This window comes from Panthera onca, chromosome C1 (assembly GCF_046562875.1).
Source record: "Panthera onca isolate mPanOnc1 chromosome C1, mPanOnc1 haplotype 2, whole genome shotgun sequence".
NCBI classification, from domain to species: domain Eukaryota; kingdom Metazoa; phylum Chordata; class Mammalia; order Carnivora; family Felidae; genus Panthera; species Panthera onca.
The window spans coordinates 167,523,597-167,543,932 of NC_138346.1; the positions used below are offsets into that span (position 1 = coordinate 167,523,597).

The 20,336-nt window shown below is 37.5% G+C and overlaps 1 protein-coding gene and 1 long non-coding RNA gene across 9 annotated transcripts in view; one reads left to right on the forward strand and one right to left on the reverse strand.

Annotated features, from left to right (window-relative positions):
• Positions 1 to 20,336, reverse strand: part of LEPR (leptin receptor) — a 122,740-nt gene that overhangs the window by 59,061 nt on the left and 43,343 nt on the right. For all 8 annotated transcript variants that reach the window (XM_078451811.2, XM_060621181.3, XM_060621183.3 and 5 more), the window contains 2 exons: positions 16,115 to 16,444; positions 13,225 to 13,348 (listed from right to left, as the gene is read on the reverse strand). In XM_078451811.2, the coding sequence (XP_078307937.2) occupies positions 13,225 to 13,348; positions 16,115 to 16,444 (454 nt within the window). The remainder of the gene's footprint in view (positions 1 to 13,224; positions 13,349 to 16,114; positions 16,445 to 20,336) is intronic.
• Positions 10,229 to 18,527, forward strand: LOC144617241 (uncharacterized). The gene is made up of 3 exons (XR_013557564.2): positions 10,229 to 10,695; positions 13,327 to 13,490; positions 18,355 to 18,527. It is a non-coding gene; the product is annotated as an uncharacterized LOC144617241 (long non-coding RNA).

A 20,336-nucleotide genomic window follows, 5' to 3' on the forward strand; every position in this document is an offset into this window, starting at 1 on the left:
CTCATTGCCAAGTAGTATTCCATTTTATATATATAAACCACATCTTCTTTCTCCATTCATCCATTGATGGACATTTAGGCCCTTTCCATTATTTGGCTATTGTTGCAGGTGCTACTATAAACATTGGGTTGCAAGTGCCCCCATGCATCAGCACTCCTGTATCCCTTGGGTCAATTCCTAGCAGTGCTATTGCTGGGTCATAGGGTAGATCTATTTTTAATTTTTTGAGAAACCTCTACACTGTTTTCTAGAGTGGCTGTACCAGTTTGCATTCCCACAAGCAGTGCAAGAGGGTTCCCGTTTCTCCACATCCTCGCCAGCATCTATAGTCTCCTGAATTGTTCATTTTAGCCACTCTGACTGGCATGAGGAGATATCTGAGTGTGGTTTTGATTTGTATTTCCCTGATGAGGAGTGACATTGAGCATCTTTTCATGTGCCTGTTGGCCATCTGGATGTCTTCTTTAGAGAAGTGTCTATTCATGTCTTCTGCCCATTTCTTCACTGGATTATTTGTTTTTTGGGTGTGGAGTTTGGTGAGTTCTTTATAGATTTTGGATACTAGCCCTTTGTTCAATATGTCATTTGCAAATATCTTTTCCCATTCCATCGGCTGCCTTTTAGTTTTGTTGATTGTTTCCTTCGCAGTGCAGAAGCTTTTTAATTCATGAGGTCCCAAAAGTTCATTTTTGCTTTTAATTCCCTTGCCTTTGGAGATGTGTCAAGTAAGAAACTGCTATGGCTGAGGTCAGAGAAATTTTTTCCTGCTTTCTCTTCTAGGGTTTTGATGGTTTCCTGCCTCACATTCAGGTCCTTTATCCATTTTGAATTTATTTTTGTGAATGGTGTAAGAGAGTGGTCTAGTTTCATTCTTCTGCATGTTGCTATCCCGTTCTCCCAGCACCATTGGTTAAAGAGACTTTTTCCATTGGATATTCTTTCCTGCTTTGTCAAAGATTAGTTGGCCATGCTTTTGTGAGTCCAATTCTGGAGTCTTTATTCTATTCCATCGGTCTATGTGTCTGTTTTTGTGCCAAAACCATGCTGTCTTGATGACTACAGCTTTGTAGTAGAGGCTCAAGTCTGGGATTGTGATGCCTCCCACTTTGGTTTTCTTCTTCAATATTACTTTGGCTATTCGGGGTCTTCTGTGGTTCCATACAAATTTTAGGATTGCTTGTTCTAGCTTCAAGAAGAATGTTGGTGCAATTTTGATTGGGATTGCATTGAATGTGTAGATAGCTTTGGGTAGTATTGACATTTTAACAATATTTATTCTTCCAATTCATGAGCATGGAATGTTTTTCCATTTCTTTGTATCTTCTTCAATTTCTTCATAAGCTTTCTATAGTTTTCAGCATACAGATCTTTTACATCTTTGGTTAGGTTTATTCCTAGGTATTTTATGCTTCTTGGTGCAATTGTGAATGGGATCAGTTTCTTTATATTCTTTCTGTTGTTTCATTATTAGTGTATAAGAATGCAACTGATTTCTATACATTGATTTTGTATCCTGCAACTTTGCTGAATTCCTGTATCAGTTCTAGCTGATTTTTGGTGGAGTCTATTGGGTTTTCCATGTAGAGTATCATGTCATCTGCAAAAGTGAAAGCTTGACTTCATCTTTGCCAATTTGGATGCCTTTGATTTCCTTTTGTTGTCTGATTGCTGATGCTAAAACTTCCAACACTATGTTAAACAACAGCTGTAAGAGTGGACATCCCTGTTGTGTTCCTGATCTCAGGGGGAAAGCTTTCAGTTTTTCCCCATTGAGGATGATGTTAGCTGTGGGCTTTTCATAAATGGCTTTTATGATCTTTAAGTATGTTCTTTCTATCCTGACTTTCTCGAGGGTTTTTATTAAGAATGGATGCTGAATTTTGTCAAATGCTTTTTCTGGATCGATTGACAGGATCATATGGTTCTTATCTTTTCTTTTTTTAATGTGATGTATCACATTGATTGATTTGCAAATATTGAACCAGCGCTGCATCCCAGGAATGAATCCCACTTGATCATGGTGAATAATTCTTTTTATATGTTGTTAAATTTGATTTGCTAGTATCTTGTCTAGAATTTTTGCATCCATATTCATCAGGGACATTGGCTTGTAGTTCTCTTTTTTTGCTGGGTCTCTGGTTTGGGAATCAAAGTAATGCTGGCTTCATAGAATGAGTCTGGAAGTTTTCCTTCCCGTTCTATTTTTTGGAACAGCTTGAGACAGATAGGTATTCTATGTCTCATAGAATTCCCCAGGGAAGCCATCTGGTCCTGGACTCTTATTTGTTGGGAGATTTTTGATAACTGATTCAACTTCTCCACTGGTTATGGGTCTGTTCAAATTTTCTATTTCTTCCTGTTTGAGTTTTGGAAGTGTGTGGGTGCTTAGGAATTTGTCCATTTCTTCCAGGTTGTCCAGTTTATTGGCGTATAATTTTTCATAGTATTTCCTGATAATTGCTTGTACTTCTGAGGGATTAGTTATAATAATTCCATTTTCATTCATGATTTTATCTATTTGGGTCCTCTCCCCTTTCTTTTTGAGAAGCCTGACTACAGGTTTATCAATTTTGTTTATTTTTTCAAAAAACCAACTCTTGGTTTCATTGACCTGCTCTACTGGTTTTTTTTAGATTCTATATTGTTTATTTCTGCTCTGATCTTTATTATTTCTCTTCTTCTGCTGGGTTTGGGGTGTCTTTGCTGCTCTGCTTCTATTTCCTTTAGGTGTGCTGTTAGATTTTGTATTTGGGATTTTTCTTGTTTCTTGAGATAGGCCTGGATTGCAATGTATTTTCCTCTCAGGACTGCCTTCACTGCATCCCAAAGCATTTGGATCGCTGTATTTTCATTTTTGTTTGTTTCCATATATTTTTTAATTTCTTCTCTAATTGCCTGGTTGACCCATTCATTCTTCAGTAGGGTGTTCTTTAACCTCCATGCTTTTGGAGGTTTTCCAGACTTTTTCCTGTGGTTGATTTCAAGCTTCATAGCATTCTGGTCTGAAAGTATGCATGGTATGATTTCAATTCTTGTATACTTATGAAGGGCTGTTTTGTGACCCAGAATGTGATCTATCTTGGAGAATGTTCCATGTGCACTTGAGAAGAAAGTATATTCTGTTGCTTTGGGATGCAGAGTTCTAAATATATCTGTCAAGTCCATCTGTTCCAATGTATCATTCAGAGCCTTTGTTTCTTTATTGACCGTGTGTCTATATGATCTATCCATTTCTGTAAGTGGGGTGTTAAAGTCCCCTGCAATTACCACATTCTTATCAATAAGGTTGCTTATGTTTGTGAGTAATTGTTTTAAATATTTGGGGGCTCCTGTATTCAGTGCATAGACATTTATAATTGTTAGCTCTTCCTGATGGATAGACCCTGTAATTATTATATAATGTCCTTCTTCATCTCTTGTTACAGCCTTTAATTTAAAGTCTAGTTTGTCTGATATAAGTATGGCTCCTCCAGCTCTCTTTTGACTTCCAGTGGCATGATAAATAGTTCTCCATCCCCTCACTCTCAATCTAAAGGTGTCCTCAGGTCTAAAATGAGTCTCTTGTAGACAGCAAATAGATGGGTCTTATTTTTTTCTCCATTCTGATACCCTATGTCTTTTGGTTGGCGCATTTAGTCCATTTACATTCAGTGTTATTATAGAAAGATATTAGAGTCATTGTGATGTCTGTAGGTTTCATGCTTGCAGCAATGTCTCTGGTACTTTGTCTCACAGGATCCCCTTCAGGATCTCTTGTAGGGCTGGTTTAGTGGTGATGAATTCCTTCAGTTTTTGTTTGTTTGGGAAGACCTTTATCTCTCCTTCTATTCCAAATGACAGATTTGCTGGGTAAAGGATTCTTGGCTGCATATTTTTTTCTGTTCATCACATTGAAGATTTCCTGCCATTCCTTTTTGGCCTGCCAAGTTTCAGTAGAGAGATCCGTCACGAGTCTTATCGGTCTCCCTTTATGTGTTAGAGCACGTTTATCCCTAGCTGCTTTCAGAATTTTCTCTTTATCCTTGTATTTTGCCAGTTTCGTTATGATATGTCGTGCAGAAGATCGATTCAAGTTACGTCTGAAGGGAGTTCTCTGTGCCTCTTGGATTTCAGTGCCTTTTTCCTTCCCCAGATCAGGGAAGTTGTCAGCTATTATTTCTTCAAGTACACCTTCAACACCTTTCCCTCTCTCTTCCTCCTCTGGAATACCAATTATGCATAGATTATTTCTCTTTAGTGCATCACTTAGTTCTCTGTTTTTCCCCTCATACTCCTGGATTTTTTTATCTCTCTTTTTCTCAGCTTCCTCTTTTTCTCAGCTTCCTCTTTTTCCATAATTTTATCTTCTAGTTCACCTGTTCTCTCCTCTGCCTCTTCAATCCGAGCTGTGGTTGTCTCCATTTTATTTTGCAGCTCATTTATAGCATTTTTTAGCTCCTCCTGGCTGTTCCTTAGTCCCTTGATCTCTGTAGCAATAGATTCTCTGCTGTCCTCTATACTGTTTTCAAGCCCAGGGATTAATTTTATGACTAATATTCTAAATTCACTTTCTGTTATATTGTTTAAATCCTTTTTGATCCGTTTGTTAGCTGTTGTTATTTTCTGGAGATTCTTTTGAGGGGAATTCTTCCATTTTGTCATTTTGGATAGTCCCTGGAGTGGTGTGAAACTGCGGGGCACTTCCCCTGTGCTGTCTTGAATAACTTGCGTTAGTGGGCGGGGCCACAGTCAGACCTGATGTCTGCCCCCAGCCCACTGCTGGGGCCACAGTCAGGCTGGTGTGTGCCTTCTCTTCCCCTCTCCTAGGGGTGGGATTCACTGTGGGGTGCCGTGGCCTGTCTGGGCTACTTGCACACTGCTAGGCTTGTGGTGCTGGGGATCTGGCGTATTAGCTGGGGTGGATCGGCAAGGTGCACAGCGGCAGGAGGGGCAGGCTCAGCTCACTTTTTCTTCGGTGATCCACTTCAGGAGGGGCTCTGCGGCACCGGGAGTGAGTCAGACCCTCCGCCGGAGGGATGGATCCGCAGAAGCACAGCGTTGGGTGTTTGTGTGGTGCAAGCAAGTTCCCTGGCAGGAACTGGTTCCCTTTGGGATTTTGGCTGGGGGATGGGCGAGGGAGATGGCGCTGGCGAGCGCCTTTGTTCCCTGCCAAGCTGAGTTCTGCTGTCCTTGTCCGGGGCTCAACAACTCTCCCTCCCTTTGTCCTCTAGCCCTTCCGATCTCCAAGCAGAGCTGTTAGCTTATAACCTTCCAGATGTTAAATCCCGCTTGCTGTCCGAACACACTCCATCCGCCCCCTCCGCTTTTGCAAGCCAGACTCAGGGGCTCTGCTTTGCCGGTGGGCTGCCCCTCTGCCCCGGCTCCCTCCCGCCAGTCCGTGGAGCGCGCACCGCCTCTCCACCCTTCCTACCCTCTTCCGTGGGCCTCTCGTCTACGCTTGGCTCCAGAGAATCTGTTCTGCTAGCCTTCTGGTGGTTTTCTGGGTTATTTAGGCAGGTATGGGTGGAATCTAAGTGATCAGCAGGACACGGTGAGCCCAGCATCCTCCTACACCACCATCTTCCTCTGGCACTTGCTCGCAACAAATTCATTATTTTTTTAAAAAAGCATTTCCATTCAGAAATTTTCCAAACTACCACAACAGATAACCCCATCATGAAACTCTAAAAATCAATCTAAAACTAATTCTCAAAGTGTTCTATACAGGGGTGAGAAAACTACAGCCCACAGGCCAAATAAACTTGTTTTCTGTACAGCTTGTGAACTAAGAATGGTTTCTTACATTTTCAGAAGGTAAAAAAAAAAAAAGAAAAAAAAAACAAAGAGGAAGAGTGTCCTGTGATACAAGGAAATTGCATAAAATTCAAATTTCAATGTCCATTAACATTCTCAAGTTTATTCATTTATATATTTACATATGGCTACAAGGTTGTGATAGGGACAGTATGGACCACAAAGTCTAAAATATTTGCTATCTGGGGGTGCTTGGGTGGCTCAGTTGGTTAAGTGTCCAACTTTGGCTCAGGTCATGATCTCACGGTTTGTGAGTTCCAGCCCCAAGTTGGGCTCTGTGCTGACAGCTCAGAGCCTGGAGTCTGTTTCAGATTCTGTGTCTCCCTCTCTCCCTGTCCTTCCCCCATTCATGCTCTGTCTGTCTCTCTCTCTCTCTCTCTCTCAAAAATAAATAAATATTAAAAAAAAATTTTTTTTTTAAATATTTGCTATCTGGCCCTTAAAGAAAACATTTTTCAATCCCAGCTATTGGCCAAAAACATTTTGTACTCCTTACTGCTGGGTACTTGAAAGGCAAAGGACACAAAAATAAAGAATCCATATTAAATATATCATCAAATTTAATTATATAGCATATTTACAACTGACATAAAAACAGCTGGAGGATCACGACCTAATTCAACTTTTCAAAGAAAAAGTAAGTAAGAAACTGAGTAAGAAACTGAGGCTTGGAGACCATACAGACCTGAAACTCATTTGAAGCCTATGCTTACATGCTCAGTGCTCACTTCATTATGCCCAACATATCTTATTATCACAGGAGACATTTCACTGCTGCTGTTGCCATTTTATTTAGCGGATTCATAGAGACATTGGTAGCCACAACTAAAAACTTATTATAATCTGAATCGTCTCAATATTTCTATAGATCAGAACTTTAAAGAATTAGAGAATTATTTCAAATTGCTTTTTCCATGAGGAAAACATTAGATATTTCTCATATGTGTGAGAGCATAAGCTTTTCAGAGTTTGTGTGAAACCTGGAATACATGAGCCTTGTTATTGTCAAAGCCTTTGTTATTTGTCAAAGTCAGCATAAGAACTTCTTTTACCTTCCAAAACAAGTTTGAAGTTATTTGTGAACATCAAACAACACTCTAAATTTTGATCATTTTAATGTATAAGGATTAAAATGATGATCAAATTTTTAAAGTAAGAAAGAGATACTTTGGCTTAAAATAACCAAAACTTAATAATTTCTGAAATCCTTGAAAACTTTTTATGCAGCAAAATATCTTATATCTTGCCAGTACACACATAAATTCAGTGCCACTATTTATTTAATCTCTATATGTGAGTAAACTTTACTTAGAAGTGAAAATAGTAAAAAAAAATTTTTTTTATCAAATTTTACATTTGGCTACTTTGCAAATTTCATCACTTGGGTAATTTTTCTACTCAGAAGTTAGATATACAAATATTTATTACTGAAATTTCATTTCTGGTAGCCACAGTGGTTTACAGAGAACACATTCTGTCCTCTGACCTTCTGTCAAATTATTCATTCCCAGAATTACTTTTCCATGAATATATTAAAACTTCTCTAAGCAATGATCTCTACTAAGTTACTACAGAAATAGCATCAAATGGTGCCATCCAAGTTCCTGACTGTGACATAAACTGAGAGTAAACTACAGTAGACAAACCAATACATAGGAATTGTTTAAAACAGTATTACTTTTATACATCATTTGAACAGGTCACTTTAAATCTATACAAATTTTACCAAATCTATACAAATGTTACCCAAAAAATCTATTTTGCCAATCCCCAAAATTTCAAAGACCAGGTTAGTGTTCCAGACTGGTCTCATCATCATAATCACCTGGAGACTTGTTAACACTAGATTCCTAGACCCTCCATGAAGAATTCAGTAGGTCTGGTGCTAAAGAATCTGTTTTCAAGAAGTCATAGATCAGTGCCCCAAACCAGTAGCATCAGTATCACCTGGAACTTGACAGAAATGCAAATAACTGGTTCCACTTTATATCTTGTGAATCAGCTCCAAGTGAGAAGTAATGGCCTAGATAAATCTCATCAAGGAGACAAGTTTAAGAAGCATTTTGTAAAACATGAAGTATTCTTCAAATGTAAGATAGTGCCAAACAAATGGAAAATCAACAAGGATAAAAGAGACGAAGAAAAAAGAAAAAGAAAAAGAAGACTGAAAACAAAAACAAATGAACCTTAATGTATATCAAATTAACAATACAACCATGTGGGTAGAGGGGGAGGGATATCCTAATTAACTTTGGAACACAGTATTTTGACCTTGTAACCCTTAGCCTTAGCACAGGCAAAATGAGTGTAAACAAATACTAGCAACTCTAGTTAGCATGCTTGTTTTTCACAGTGGTATAGGTTACCAATTCCAAAACTACTTTACATGTATTCCACGACTGAGCAAATGGGTTATATACTGTAGGAAATGGAAGCCAGGTTTCTTACTGGTGGAAGAAAGAGAAGAAAGAAGGGCAAGGAAGGGAGAGGGAAGGGAAGACAAGGAGTGAAGAAAGGAAAAAAGGAAAAAGGAAGACTAGAATGTATCCTATGGTTTGGGGCTAAAATGGGAGATATTAGGGGCACCTGGATGGCTCAGTCAGTTAAGCGTCCAACTCTTAGTTTTGGCTCAGGTCATGATCTCAAGGCTCATGAGTTCAAGCCCCACATCTGGCTCTCCGCTGAAGGTGAAAAGTCTGCTTGAGATTCTCTCTCTCTCCCTCTCTCTCTCCCCCTCCCCTGCTGATACATTCCCACTCTCTAAATAAATAAATAAGCAAACTTTAAAAAGTAATAAAATGGGAAATGTTAGTAAGAATACCTACTCTTAATATATATATATACAGATACAGAAATATAGATTTGTGTATATTATATATAAACCTTGCATATATTGTGTACATACATACATGTATCCAGTACATACATACACGTATCTGAGAAGGCCCAGATGTTTCAACAATGCCACTCAAGTAACAATGAGCATCTAGCTCCCAGATACTGCTTTGTAAATACCATTCTCCAATAAAAAGGAAGCAGGGCTCCTTGGAGAAATGGCTGACTCCAGTGTTACGGCAAGGAAAGTATAAAATCAACCTGAAACATCCTGTAGCACTAAAGAGTAAGGAAGTCCTCAAAAAAAAAAAAAAAAAAAAAAAAAAAAAAGGTGGGACACGTCAAAATGACACAGGGGCCAGCTTCAATAAGTTCCCAGTGGTCAAGTATGGGGCAATTTGACCAATAATATAAAAAATGAAAATAACTGATTATAGCTTATAAAATAAAGTGAGAATCCATGAGGGGTGCTGGGATGGTTCAATAGACTGAGCATCTAACTCTTGATTTTCATTCAGGTCATGATCTCATAGTTCATGAGTTCAAGTCCTATGTTGGGCTCTGCACTGACAGGGCAGAACCTGCTTGGGATTCTCTCTCTCCCTCTCTCTCTGCCCCACCCCACTCATGCTTCTCTCTCTCTCTCTCTCTCTCTCTCTCTCTCTCTCTCTCAGAATACATAATAAACTTTTTTAAAAATGTGGGAGTGGCTTTAGAACCAGGTGATGGACAGGGGTTAGAAAAATTTGGAGATGTGTGATAAAGAAAGCCTAAATTGTCTTGAATAGACTGTGAGTGGAAATGTGGAGTTTGATGACAGTGAGGGCACAAGAGGAAGTGAGTAACACAGACTGGAAACTGGAGGAAAGAGAATGTAATGTAAAGGCAGACAGCTAAGTCACACATCCACAGTTACATGGGAAGCACAGTCTACCTACTGAACTGGGTGATCTGCTGCAGGAAATTTCCAAGCAGGTGTTGAAGGTGCCTCTTGGTTTCCTCTTGCCACAAGAGGAGAGGTACACATTGAGTAAAGGGTGGTTAAACAAAAGAAACCAAGACTTGAAAGCTATGAGATGCCTGGCCTCTCCAGAGGGTAAAGATGTTAACACTAGGAAATGGCTTCTAAGCAAAGACCAGGGCTTAGAGATCTGTGGGCTTTTGTCTAATGGGGTGAACCCCAGTGAGAGCCACAGAAGGCTGTATGGTCTTGTGAGAGAACACAGTAGCAGACACACTGCTAGCTTAGACTGAAAGGATACAAAATGAAATGAAGCCATTGGACGTCCAAACTTGTGCTGTCAGGAAGCATATGAGAAAACTCCCTGGCTACAGAGATATGCAGCCTTTCATAAAAAAGAACCTCAGAGGACAGAGCCAAGAAACATGGAGAATTAATTACTCCTGAGGTTGAGGTAATAGAGGGAATAAGCCTAAGGTGAGGAGGAGGGGGGATGGTCAAAGAGTGGGATCCTTGAAACTGAACTTATAGACAGAGCATGCTTACCAGTAATGACAAGGTCTACAGTAGGTCCACGAGAATGGGTGAACCAGGTCAGGTGAAAAAACAAGAATAGTGAAAGAAAAGCCTTTAAGAAATTGATGATCATCCATATAGAAGTGGAAATCACCAAGAATGGTGACAGGGTAACAGTAAAGAGACAAGGTAAACTAGGTATTAGCAGTTACAAAAGTCTAAACACCTTGGATGACCCTTACTTATTCTTCCACTTCAATTTCTCACCATCCCTCAGCTTTACAACCCAACCACACTTAACTTTTCTTGTCCACAATGTCCAGATGTGACTGTGGGACTTTGCAAATGCTCTTCATTCTACCTGGTTCATTCTCTGCCCCCTTGTAACCCAGGCAGATAACTTCTAGTACCTGTATATGTTTTCACAAGTCCCTATATTTATTACATCACAGCACATTGAAATTATTATGTTCTCTGTCTTTACTGTTAGCTCCAGAAGGGTAAGGGCTGTGTCTGAGTTGTTCAACATGGTTCCTCACACTGAACTCAGTGGCTGGTGCACACAGTAGGATTTTTCTCCCAGGTCAAAGGTAAAGCGTCTAAAGAAGTAGCCTATTTCTATGGTATCTCTCCTTTGGATTCTTTGACAAACATTAATATCTGAGCTCAAACAATGCTTTCCCTTAAGGGACATATTTATAGGGCTTTAAATCCCTTATAAATGTTAGGTTTTGGTTCCTTTTAAAAACCATTCTTATTTACACATGGAAGCATTTGAAAGATTTCTCTCATGAACGCTAATGTCTGCAGAAGGGCATTTTGATTAAAAACTCTTCTTACAGTAACCACCTTTATGGGTTTTCTCTTCCATGGAAGTCTTATTCATTAAACTGACCATCTCTTCCTCATGATTTGAGGAGTCTTATTTAAATTATTTAGAGATACAGTGCCCAGAGATGCAGACAACACAGAATTTAAGGCAGAAACAGCATTGACAATTGGTAAAATGGATATATTAACCCAATCATACAAAGGAGAAAACAATTAATATGGCAAAAAGGAGTAAGAAAAAAACCCACAATGTTCCTCCAACTGCATGCAATTATGACAAGTTTTCCTGTACCGATATTTTTAGAAAATTGAGTTCAAAATAAAAGCAGGTCAAAAGAATCTGCTAAATTCATCATGTGAGTTGAAAAATCTAGTTTATTTATCATAATTTTCTCATTTTCTGAGTCTGACCCAGAAAAACCATCATGTAATGAATAGACCAATGGTTACCTGGCTGACTGAAGTGAAGTGAAAATTCTCAACTGTAGCTAAGTTACTATGCAATTTTGTAATGTTCTATATTCATGTATATTTTTTTCTAAAAACGCAGACCTCCAGACTTAACTATAGTCTATACATAATAGTAAGATTTTGATAATAACAAAATGTAAATACTTGCACATGGTCACAGAGCTCTTAAACCAAGCATGCTGCCCTAGCTTGCTGACAATATCTGAAATTCTCTTGAATGGGCACCCAGTGAGTTTTTGATCACCATCCAAAATATTTAGGTCATCGTAGGAATGTGCTACATTGTAAAGTAATTCTTTTCTGTGAGCTAAAACCTATTTTGCTCAATAAAGCAGGAAATTTTCTGTTCCAAACTTCAAATATATCTTTATCTACCACAGTGCTTCCTTTCTTTCCTCAGTACTCAAGGTTGAGGTGAGCTTCCTTCAAGACCAACCTATCACCTGTGCTCTTTTCCTGGAACTTGTTTATTTAAATATTCAACTCTGTTATAGATCTTCAATAGTCCCCCTTCTACTACATCTTCAAACTTTCCCTCCCTGCTGGGTCATTATCTAGAAGCAAGCTCACTCTCTCCTGTCCTTTAAATGCCCACCCTTGGCTGTGCATTACCCATTATTCCTCTGTCCTTCCCACTTTACAACCTCCACTACTTTGGGGGACTCTAGAGGTTTGTAGCTCAGTCATTTCTATTTTGTACATTTTTCTAGGTTTCCTGGCTGCCCAGAATTTTGTGCTGCTGAAACACTGGCAGCTAGGGCACCTTTTCACCAATCAGATAGTCCCCTTCAGGATCCTCGCCTTAATGTGAATTGCACAAAGAAGCAAAGGCTAGCAGGGCCTTCTACAGTCATCTAGAATTAGAATTAAGCTGCATAAGTTATCCCCACCTAAGGCTTCCACAACAATCTTGTGTTCCCATGGCTTCATGTGCCTCCCAAACAGACAACAGTAACCACTAAAACTGAAGCCCTATACCTATCTGCCCCAACCACCAGCCTGTGATGCCTCAAAGGCAGAAATCATTACTATCTTTTTTTCTCAGCATCTTTAAGTTTCTTTCTTTTCAAATTATTTTTATTGGGGTAAAATATACATAACATAAAATTTATCATTTTGAGTGTACAGTTCAGTGACAGCAGTACATTTACACTGTTGGGTAATATAAATCCAATTCCAGAACTTTTCTCATCTTCCTCAACTGAAACTCTATACTTATTTAAAGGGGAACTCCCATTGCCCCTACCCCTAGTCCCTGGTAACTACTATTCTATTTGACTCATGTTTATATGGACAGTTTCTAGCATGTCGCCCCTCAGTGGTATGATCCCAATAACTGCAGAACTGAATGAAATGAGTCTCTTTCTCCTTGAGCATCCCACAAAAGGACAAATTAGAAAAAAAATTTAAAGAGCTAAAATTTACAAAGGAATGATATGTATTATCACTGGAATTATTAGAACACTTGAATGATGTGTTAGCTAGAATTCTAAGTGTATGGCTATCTCAAACCATCATCTTGGCTCTCTAGCTAGCACAAATAAATATTGAGCACTTCTATTTTTAAGCGAATAAAATGATCAAATACGAAGAAAAAATCTACCTGAAAAAGAAACGTGTAACAAGTTTTTCCCCTCCACTCAAATATCTAAGACCCCTGAACTGAGTTCATACTTCTTTCAGAATATATTCCCATAGATACAAAAGGAAATGTAGGGATAGGAGAGTTTTAATAATCCACATCTGTGTATGGAAGCTCTTGCATTTAAAAGAAATTATGTCATAGAAATTTCCAAATTAATTTATTTGGTACTTACAGAACATATAAAAGATGGACCTTAAGGTCATAAGCCTTGAAAGGATTCTTAAATAGTGACTCCATATAGCAGATGAATAATTCCAAGTCCTCTTTCGTCCAGCACTGTATGTTCCAGTTTGCACCTGAATTAAAAATAAACTACATTAAATCTGAAAAACATTCTGAACAACTCAGTGAAAGAGAAGAACTAAATTAAATTTACCAGTGTTCTGATACAACTTCCACTGCCTATTCTGAGAGAAAAAGAACCGGCTCTAACCAGTGGTATGTATCTGCCCAAGTGGTCTAATCCCTTAGGCCTTCAGTTTCCTTTCTGGTAAAGTAAGAGACTTAAATTCAATTACTCAAACTCTTTTTATTTTTTTAATCTTGAACTACTTAAGTAGGACAAAAGACCTCAAAAGTCATCTAGTTCAGTTCATGCTTGCTTTCTAAGAGAAAAGAAAATATTCAATATCAAGATACAAGCACATGTGGAGCAGTATTTATGTGTCTGCTTTAGCAATAAAAGCAAAGTGATTCACATGTGAACAGTGATTCATGTCTTAAATTCTTGTTATTGTAAATTACAGGCCCCAGGTATAACTGATGCAGGCATACTTTCAATGTGCACTGAAAAACTCACCTGGCAATAAATTATTGGCGGGTTGTAATTTAAAAAGCAAGAATAGCAACAATCATAAATAATGGCTCACTTAAGACAACACTAACGTATTCCCCAAACTTGAAGGATTTCTAGCTGGTAGGGATTTTACAACAGTGTTGAACCATTATGAAGTAAACAGCATGTGTGGCAGAATAATCAGCTGAAATCCTCAGTAACCACCACTTAACCTACCGATTTCAGTTACAAAAATTTAAAGTGAGAAGTGACTAGTTATGCAAGCTTTATTTATGTGTAAAACTGAAATCTACGGCATCATAGGGACACCTGGGTGGCTCAATCTGTTTGGCTCAGGTCACAATCTCACGGCTTGTGGGCTAGAGGCCCTTGTTGACAGTGAGAAGCCTACTTGGGATTCTCTCTCCCTCCCTCTCTCTCTCTACCCCTCCCTCCCTTGCTTCAACACACACCTGCACGTGCTCCCTCTCTCTCTCTCAAAAATAAATAAAACTTAAAAAAAAACCTATAACATCATAATCATTTCTCTTCAAAAGTGAAGTACTAACATTTTTTGGATCATTTCAAAGCTCATCACAAAGACCCTGCCTTAATAAGTTCATTCTTGGTATATCCATTGAATTGCTGGAATGGCTAGTTAAGTTCCCCTACAAATTAAAAAAAAAAATGCTTCAATTAAAATTAAGTGAATGTTATGTGGTGCCTGGCTGGTTCAGCCAATTAAGCATCTGACGTTGGCTCAGGTCATGATCTCACGGCTTGTGGGTTTGAGCCCTGCATTGGGCTCTGTGCTGACAGCTCAGAGTCTGGAGCCTGCTTCGGATTCTGTGTCTCCCCCTCTCTTCCCCCCCCCCCCCACTCGCATTCTGTCTCTCTCTCCCTCAAAAATAAATGAACATTAAAAAAATGTTTGATATTAATAAAAAATTAAGTGAATTTTATTAATCAATGGTTATGGACTCCATTGGAGACACTGGGAGTGATTACTACTAACTTGTTTTAAAACTCTGATTTTATTGCATATTTATACTTTGTTCTTAAGCTGATTTCAATAAACCAGAGTGTTTCTTCCATCTAATCAGTGATGCTCAACCAGTGGCAATTTGGCCCTCAGGGGCATCTGGCAATGTTTGGAGACATGTTTTGATTGTCACAACTGGGGAAGGAGCTACTTGTATCTAGGTAGAAGCCAGGGATGTTGCTAAACATCCTACAATGCACAGAACAGCCTCCCTATACCCAAGAATTGTCAGGCCCAAAATGTTAATAAGGTTGAGGTTGAGAAATTCTGATTAACCCTTAACAGAAGTGCTATATTTATGCTTGCCTTTACTTTCATACTGTAGGTCTCTTTGTATTACTGAGTCAATGGATGCTGTTCTGTTAGCTTTTCCAGAAGGCTTGGAAATAATTTTGTTGTTTAGATTTTCAGATGTAGAATTATTAATTATGCTAACTACATTCAGTGTGCATTATACTTGAACAACAAAACCCCCTTGATTTAAAACATGGATTGGCTGCAGAGAGATTCTTTGCTTGAACAAATATTATTCATAAATGCTTTAAAATTTAACTACTTCTGATGTGCCTGGCTAGCTAAGTCTGTAGCGCATGCAACACTTAATCTCGGGGTTGTGAGTTCAAGCCCCATGTTGGGTGTAGAGATTACTTTAAAAACTTTTTTTAATCTTAAAAATTTTTTTAACTAATTCAACAGTTGAATGTTTTGAATATTTAATATATTTAACAAAATAAGGGGTGATTTTTCTATTTTAAAGCAAATTTAGTGGTGCCTGGGTGGCTTGGTCAGTTGAGCATCCAACTCTTGGTTTTGGCTTAGGTCATGATCCCAGGGTCATGGGATTGCACCCACATTGGACCCTGGGCTGAGTATGGAGCCTGCTTAAGATTCTCTCTCCCTCTTTCTCTCTCTACCCCTTTCCTCTACACATGCTCTCTCTCTAAAATAAAAAATAATAATAATAAAATAAGGCAAACTTAGAAGAGTACAAAAACCTGACTTACAGGGTATAGGTAAGAGTTCCCTCATTACATTTTTCTTTTATTTTTATAACATATCAAATAATTTGGGGCTCATTAGTTTGGTCACATAACGAATCATAATTTTATTACTAATATAAAATGATGATATGTGTTAAGAATCCCATCTATAAGACATCTATTTTATACAAGTTTCAGAAAACGAAAACATTTTGTTTAAAACAGTTAAAATAACATCTAATGTTCACAACATTAAAATACTTACCTATTTGTTGGAAAACTAAAGAATTCACTGTTGCAACAAATGCCTTCCCTTCCACGTCATCTGCATGTACAGAACAGTTTTTATCTTCCTCGCTCCAAAGGCAACAGTGAAAAGTTGTTTTGGAAGATAAATTAGAAAAGTAGGTACTACTTGAATTAAATTTAGCTTCAACAACTGCCTCATAATGTTCATTCACATTTGAAGTGTTCTTTGAGATTCCAGTAGGCAAGAAAAAGTCATAGGTTGTGTTTGGTGGCATGCATGACAACTTAAATCTCCAGGGAGTAACTGGATATGCCAAGTTAAATGCAGTTATCAAATAAATAAATTCTGTCAGGGTATTAAAAAAGACACATAGAAAAATAATTAATAACTTTGACCAAGACATAAATAGGAAGTATCTAAGATTAAACCATGTAGTGCTCAGTAGTATTTAACTGTCTTAGTGCCCAATCCATGCCTAATGCCAGCTCTGGGTTTCCATTACACAATGTGTTATACATTAGTTCATAGAGATAACTTCACTCTTAGCACCTCTTTTTGGAAATTCATGCTTCATTTTCCTCATGAATCTAGCATTATATATTTATATTTTAATGAAAAAACTATAGCTCAATATTTCAATTACCTTTTCTAAAAAAATATTCTAATGAACTTCCAGTATAAGAGAGAAATATCTGAATATGCAATTATATAAACAAGTATTAAAGTTCTGGTTTAATTTTTTTTTTTTAATGTGTATTCATCCATTTGTGAGAGAGACAGAGAGCATGAATGGGGGAGGGACAGAGAGAGGGAGACACAGAATCTGAAGCAAGCTCCAGGCTCTGAGCTGTCAGCACAGAGCCCGACGCGGGGCTTGAACTCACAAATCACAAGATCATGACCTGAGTTGAAATCAGATGTTTAATGGACTGAACCACCTAGGCACCCCTGTTTTAATATTTCTTAAAGAGAATAATACCAAAATGTTAGCACTATGAGTGCTTTTCAAAGAGTTTTCTTTCAACATCAGGACAGCTGGATGATCTCTTCTGCCCATGATCCTCAAATACATGACATCATTGAAGGCATGTCCTTAATGCACTCTCCAAGAATCAATGTACAAAGAAAGGAAAATTCCATTGCTGATTAAAGACAATTCTCACCTTTTTAGACATAAAAAAAATGAGAATAATCATATAATCCCATACTCAAAAACTCTCAAAAGTGGTACTTATTTTTTAGGAATTGTCTGAAAATATAATAATTAATTCTCAATAATACTTTCTTTTACAAGCTACTCAAATAATCCAACAGCTGTGTTGCCTCATATACAAACTAATGCAGAATGAGAATTCTGAGAATTTAGCATGGATTTGCATGGGATGAGAATTTTGAAGAATTAGGGTAAATGTAAAAATATAAGAAAATAGCAATTTTTAAAAAACGAATTCACAAAAATGATGTTTTAAACTATAAAAGTAAAACATGTAAAAATATTTAAGCAATATGTAAGTAACAACTGTTAAAGTTTGGTTTCTAAACTTTTCCATAAAAATAAATTAACATAAAAATGAATCAGATGCAGGGGCACCTGGGTGGCTCCTCAGTTAAGGATCCAACTCTTGATTTCAGCTCAGGTCACAATCTCATGAGATCCAGCCCCACTGCTCAAGATTCTCATATTCTCTCTCTCTCTCTCTCTCTCTCTCTCTCTCCCTCTGCTCCTCCTCCACACTCGTACACTCATTCACTCATTCTCTCTTTCTCTCTCTCAAAATAAAAAAATTTAAAATGTATCAGATGCAAAAAATAAGATAAAATAAGAATATATCAGATGCCTAAATTAAGCCAAATATGACTAACATGACTAATATTATTTTGCCCACACTGACAACAATTAGGTATCATACATTATCAAAAGTGACCCCTCATTACAATTGTGTTCCTTTGGACTTCAATCTTTCTAATATATGTTTCTGAAATCAGAACATGTCAATAAAAAATAAAATAGGTTATTTCTTTGGTTTTACAAAACCATGACTATTTGTTGGTATTAATTAAAAGCATTATTTTTTAGCTGCATATGGAAGATTCAGTTGGCTGAACTGAAATGAGCCTAAAATCCTCAAAGAAGTCTTTGAAATTTAAAATGTAATAATGAATGTCATAGACATAATGACTATTGAATCAGCTTAATTAAAAGATGATTCTATTTTTGCATGTTTGTTTTGCAAATAATATTTCTTTCCCTCCAGATGAACCCTAAACAACAGAAACCAGAATTTATTTCTGGAGGCATATGTTATCATGGTAACAACATCCCAAGAACTCTTCTGATTCACAAGACTTCATCAAACAACAAACCTTTTGGAAAGCCAATGTGAAACACGTTGAGTGGAGCCTAATAAAAGCTAGAGAATATAAGAGAGAATGAGTATGTTGCTACTTTTAGATAGTCCCTTGTGGCATAGTTGTTTTGTTTTGTTTTGTTTTGTTTTGGTTTGGTTTGTTTTGTTTTGAAATCTGTCCACAGTGGGGTTATCCTGGTTATTTGCTATAAATATACAGATGGCGACAATGAGAAAGAACAGTATGCACAACAAGGAAAACTAGTAGAGAAGCTCATAAGAGCGCCTTCAGTTTGGATTAGCCAAGGAGATGCTCAGAACTCACTGACACATAGCTGGACAGCTTGAGGAGCTCCCAATATGGTTGCCAGATAAAATGTTTTTTTTAAAAAATAGCCTGACTTTAATTTTTAAAATGGAACATAACCTAAATTAGATGATTTGAGGTTTTTTTTAAGTCAGAATATCTCTAGAGTGCAGTCAGAAACAAGTGAGAATAGTATGCTCAAAATTCATTGGCAATATGAGTGACTAATTTCAAACAGAAGCATACTATTAGTTAAAATCAAGACATTTAAAAAAATCTATAAGCTTTCTCTTGAGGATATTCCTGCAATGGATAGGAGGGAGACTAGTATACATTTAAACTCCGAAAGCATTCTTCTGGTGGTATTCAGGATGGAAATTTTAAAGATATACACCATCCCTTGGTAATATCCCTTTATAACATTATACTTGTCATTGTCTACTGGAGTTCTAATGTGAAATAACATTTAAAATGGCATGTCCCTTCCATTTGAGAATAAATCCATTATTTTGTCATAGTCATATATTTTAAATATTATCACCAAGTTAAACAGCTCCTTGATAGAGAACTAAAGTTTTGACTATCACCTGATATATATACATTTATAATTTAATAATACATTTACTAAATTAAAATTAAAACATTTAAGTGTCACTGTATCTTGTTTCTACACATGCATAAGGGTGTTAGTATGCATACATAAACTTCTGTACCATAAAAAAAACCAAAGTTAAAAAGCAAACAATGGGCAGGAAGAAAAATTTGCATAATATTAAATAGTTACAGGCTTGTGATGATTAAGGTTATGTGTCAACTTGTCTAGGTTCATGGGGTGCTCAGTCATTTGGTCAAACATTATTCTGGGTGTATCTGTGAGGATGTCTGGATGAACTTAACAACTGAATCAGTAAAATGAGTAAAGCAGATTGCCCTCCGTAAGGTAGACAGGCCTCATGATCGATTGGAGACCTGAATAGAGCAAAAAGGCTGAGTTAAAGGGAACTCCTACTGCCTGACTGACATCAGTCTTTTCCTTCCTTTGGACCCAAACTGAAACATCAGTTCTTCTTGCATCTGAAGCCTTCCAGTGTCCAGACTGGAACTTGTATCATCAGTTCTCCTGGGTTTCCAGCCTGGCAACTACAGGTCACGGGACTTCTCAACCTCCACAATCTTGTGAGTCAATCCTTATAATAAATCTCTTTCTCTCTATATATAAATCCTACCGGTTCTGTTTCTCTGGAAAACCCTGACTAATACAGTACCAAATATCAATTACATTTTAGAAAATCCTAAAAATCGCTAAGACAGAATCCAACCACAAAATGGCCAAAGCGTATGATTTAGAAAATCACATAAGAAATATAAATGGTCCATAAACAGTGCTCAACCTCACAAACAGCCAAATAAATAAAACTGAAACGGGATGCTATGTTTTGCTTATCTGACAGAGCAAAAAGACAAAAGAATGACAGTATACATCTTTGACAGAAATGCAATGGGTTGGCGTTCATATATCTGTGGTGGTACCACAAATGCTACAAAGCTTTGTGGAGAAGATTTCACAGTATTCATCAAATTT